This window comes from Carlito syrichta, unplaced genomic scaffold (genome assembly GCF_000164805.1).
Source record: "Carlito syrichta isolate Samal-C Ts95f unplaced genomic scaffold, Tarsius_syrichta-2.0.1 Scaffold309811, whole genome shotgun sequence".
NCBI lineage: Eukaryota > Metazoa > Chordata > Mammalia > Primates > Tarsiidae > Carlito > Carlito syrichta.
The window spans coordinates 34,564-37,933 of NW_007253907.1; the positions used below are offsets into that span (position 1 = coordinate 34,564).

General features: G+C 36.7%; 1 protein-coding gene across 1 annotated transcript; it reads right to left on the reverse strand.

Annotated features, from left to right (window-relative positions):
• Nucleotides 1-404: 404 nt before the first annotated feature.
• Nucleotides 405-2,565, reverse strand: LOC103270349 (E3 ubiquitin-protein ligase Topors-like). Its single transcript, XM_008067881.1, is given in 2 exon segments — nt 405-497; nt 499-2,565. Coding segments are annotated over 2 exon segments (2,160 nt in total).
• Between the last annotated feature and the right edge of the window lie 805 nt (nt 2,566-3,370).

The following is a 3,370-nucleotide window of genomic DNA, read 5'->3' on the forward strand; positions in this document are numbered from 1 at the left end:
CACTTAATATGTATAACTTGATGTACACATTTGATATGTATAACTTGTATTAGGAAAGTTATACTCCTATTGTTAGCATAGTCTGCTGTTTGGAACTTCAGGTAATCAATCGTTATAGTTAAATTCAGAAACTAAAAAATAAATCAAATAATTTAATAATTCAATTCATTTGAAGAAAGCAGGCAGAAATAAAATTTACATGTATGACCAATTTAATAATATGCATTTGTCTCCAAAATAAGCTTTGAGTTCAATCATCAGGCTTTTACTTTCAGTTACAGAGTGATGTGAGAAATCTTTTTAGTAATGTTATTAGATTATACGTGTACTTTCAAAGATCTTGGTGGCTAGTTGAGTAGACTGATTTGCCTTTCAAAACAATTTGCACCTCTATGTTTCTGATATTATATCTTCTTTGTATTCATTCTTGACCCCACAATTACTTTGAAAACTTGAATTCTATTTTTTGTGGATTTGCTTCCTGCAGGAAGGTGTACATTCAGAAAGACTACTAATTTGTCTAATGTCATCCAGATCCTCTGATTCATCACTGACTTCCTCTGTGGTTTGTATATCTGAATACTGGCATTTGTTTTCTCTGTTTCTAACTGCTCTGGTTCTTCTGGCTCTAGGAAATGAGGTTTTTTGCTTTATCTCTTTTTTACTTGGGGATCTGTGTTTTTCAAGTTGTAAGCATGTGGGACTGTTGCAGTGGCTTCCAGTTTGGGAAGCTCCTTCACCTTTAGAAGGACTCTTGAGTTTCTTCCTAGCAGTTGAAGAAAGTTTCGCATATTGGACTGTAGTTGAAGATACCTTCTTGTCGTTTGATTCACTGTCATACACGTTATTTTCTTTTGCAGGCTCACAGCATATATCCTGGGTGAAGTGTTCACTTTTGTGACTTCCTCTGAGAGAGAGATTACTTGATTCTCTGCTTACAGATCTCTTTCTAGATCCGACACACCAGGATTTGGATCTGTGAGTTTTGGACCTTGATCGTCTTTGGATTCTTCTACCGGAGTGTGAACCAACTTTGACAAATTGGGAGGATTGTCTACACTTCATTCTCTTTTTCCTGAAAGAACTCTGCTTCCTACCATCTCTCTTAGGAGAAAAGGTATTTTCTGAAATGCAACTCCAAGAGGGATCTCTCTTTCTGGATTTGCAATTTGTCAAGGATCTTTCTCTGGGCAATCTTTGAAATATCTTTGGTGAAGAATCTGAGTATTTGTTTTTTCCTCCTTTTTTTTCCTGGAACTTTATCTTCTGACCAAAACCCAAAACGCTTCTGTCTGTTAGACTGTACTTCCATGGTTGCACCTGATTAGAAATTGCTGGAGTACTAGTGGTGTGTGCAGTTGTTTCACTCTTGTCCAGATCATGAGTATGACCAGGAAGTAACTTTATCCCTTCTAACATTTTCTCTTGAACTTTTTTTTTGCAATTAAGTAAGCCTGGGGCCCTTTCCCTTGGGGTAGCCCAATTCAGGAGCATATTGTTAATAGAAATTTTGCCTTTATGGTGACTTGATTCTGTTTTGTCTTTGATGCCACCATGAATTTTACTTACTGTTTTTTGGAAGACTGGTGGAATTTCAGATTTCTTCAAGGAAGAGTTACTATTTGAAAACAGTTTTAACCCTGACAGTGGCCTCTCCTCCTTATTCCATTGACCCTGGATGTTTTTAGACGGCTTTGTATTATGTTGAGAGATCAGTTGAGCACGATCCTTAGTCAAAGGTATGACAGGAGCAGGTGAAATGGAGTTCTCTTTTTCCTGTGGTGAAGCAACAAAGCATTGATAGATGGCTCGCTGGTCATAGGTGTCCATGTTGTAGGGTGAATGAATGAAACTGATAAACTCATGCAGGAAATGGTGGGTGTGCTGTAGGAGATAAGGTTCCAGGAGGTGAATGAAGGACTCACTGTCCAAATCATATTCTGTCATGTGATGAAGGATAGTGGCTAGGATATTCTTCACTGTGTAGCTATAATCTCCGTAAACAGCTGTCAGTTCTCGTTTCAGCCAGGGAATCAGCCGGTGTAGGCAACCAGGATTTCTCTTGAAATAATTAGCTGAAAAGTGCTTTTTAAGTCTGTGGCCTTGGACATGTGTCACCCAGATTCCAGAATAATACAGTGCTCTTCTGAACGTCATAGCGACCTGATCTCTAAAGTAGCCCAGGGACATGGAGCTTGGTGGGAGCTTCCCACTATCCCCAAACTCCCTCACTAACTCTTGGATGGTCCACTCTCTCAACGGTCTGAATTTCCTTTGGATGTCTTTGGAGCTCAGACTGAGAAGATTGTTTTGAAAAAACTTCACATAGCTTTCCTCCTCTGAGGGAAGAAATGCTAAGTCTTCTTTATTATCACTCTCTGGCCTTGTGGCACAAAGCTGTGAAGGAAAGCACTGTGCACTGGAAGAACGCATGGATTTCTTCCTTGATCTTGGATATAAAGAACTGTTACCTCTCTTGCTGGAGGAGGGATTCCAATCAGACTCATTCTGAGCACTCTCCAAACAATTAGGACACTCACAGTCAGATGAGAGATCTAATGACATTGCCCTGGACAGATTATATTTCACAGTTGAATGTGAGAAAAATTGATTCAAATCAATTTCTCATTTGGCATTTAAAAAGTATCTATTAAAAGAACTCCATGCATGTTTCATTAATATGTTTTATCTTCATGAAAAACATGCTAGAATAAAGTTAAGAAATAAGCGATTCCTCAAATTAGAAATAATGTGCTCAAAAACCAATGTAGATAATTTGATGCAATGGGATCCACGCACCGTGATTTTCTTTTTCACTTTCAAATTAGTTGTTGCAAACTCTGAAAAGCAAATTGGAAATAAACATACAAATTATTTAAGCACCATATCCTGACCTTTCAATTCTAATGCTATAGATTTAATCTAGATACACATATATGCATATATCTATTTATATGTATATATGTTGACTTTTTTGGCAATAACAAAAAAATTAAAACAACCTAAATACCCATTAGTAGGACTTATTAAATAAATGATAGTTTGTTCATAGTATTTAATATTATGCAGCCATTCAAAAAGAGTAAGGCAAATCAATACATACAAAAATATACCACTATACATACTAATATCCATACTATTCTATACATACTGATATACATACTAATAGAAGAACATATTGTCGAATATATTGTTAAATGAAGAAAAGTTTATATAGAGGTAAACTCTTAGAAAGTAAGTATTAATTGCTGGTAGTGTTGTGAACTAAACACCTGAAAAATGTTCCCATGAGGAATAACAAAATAATGCTAGCTAGTACACACACACATACACACACACACACACACACACACACACACACACACACACA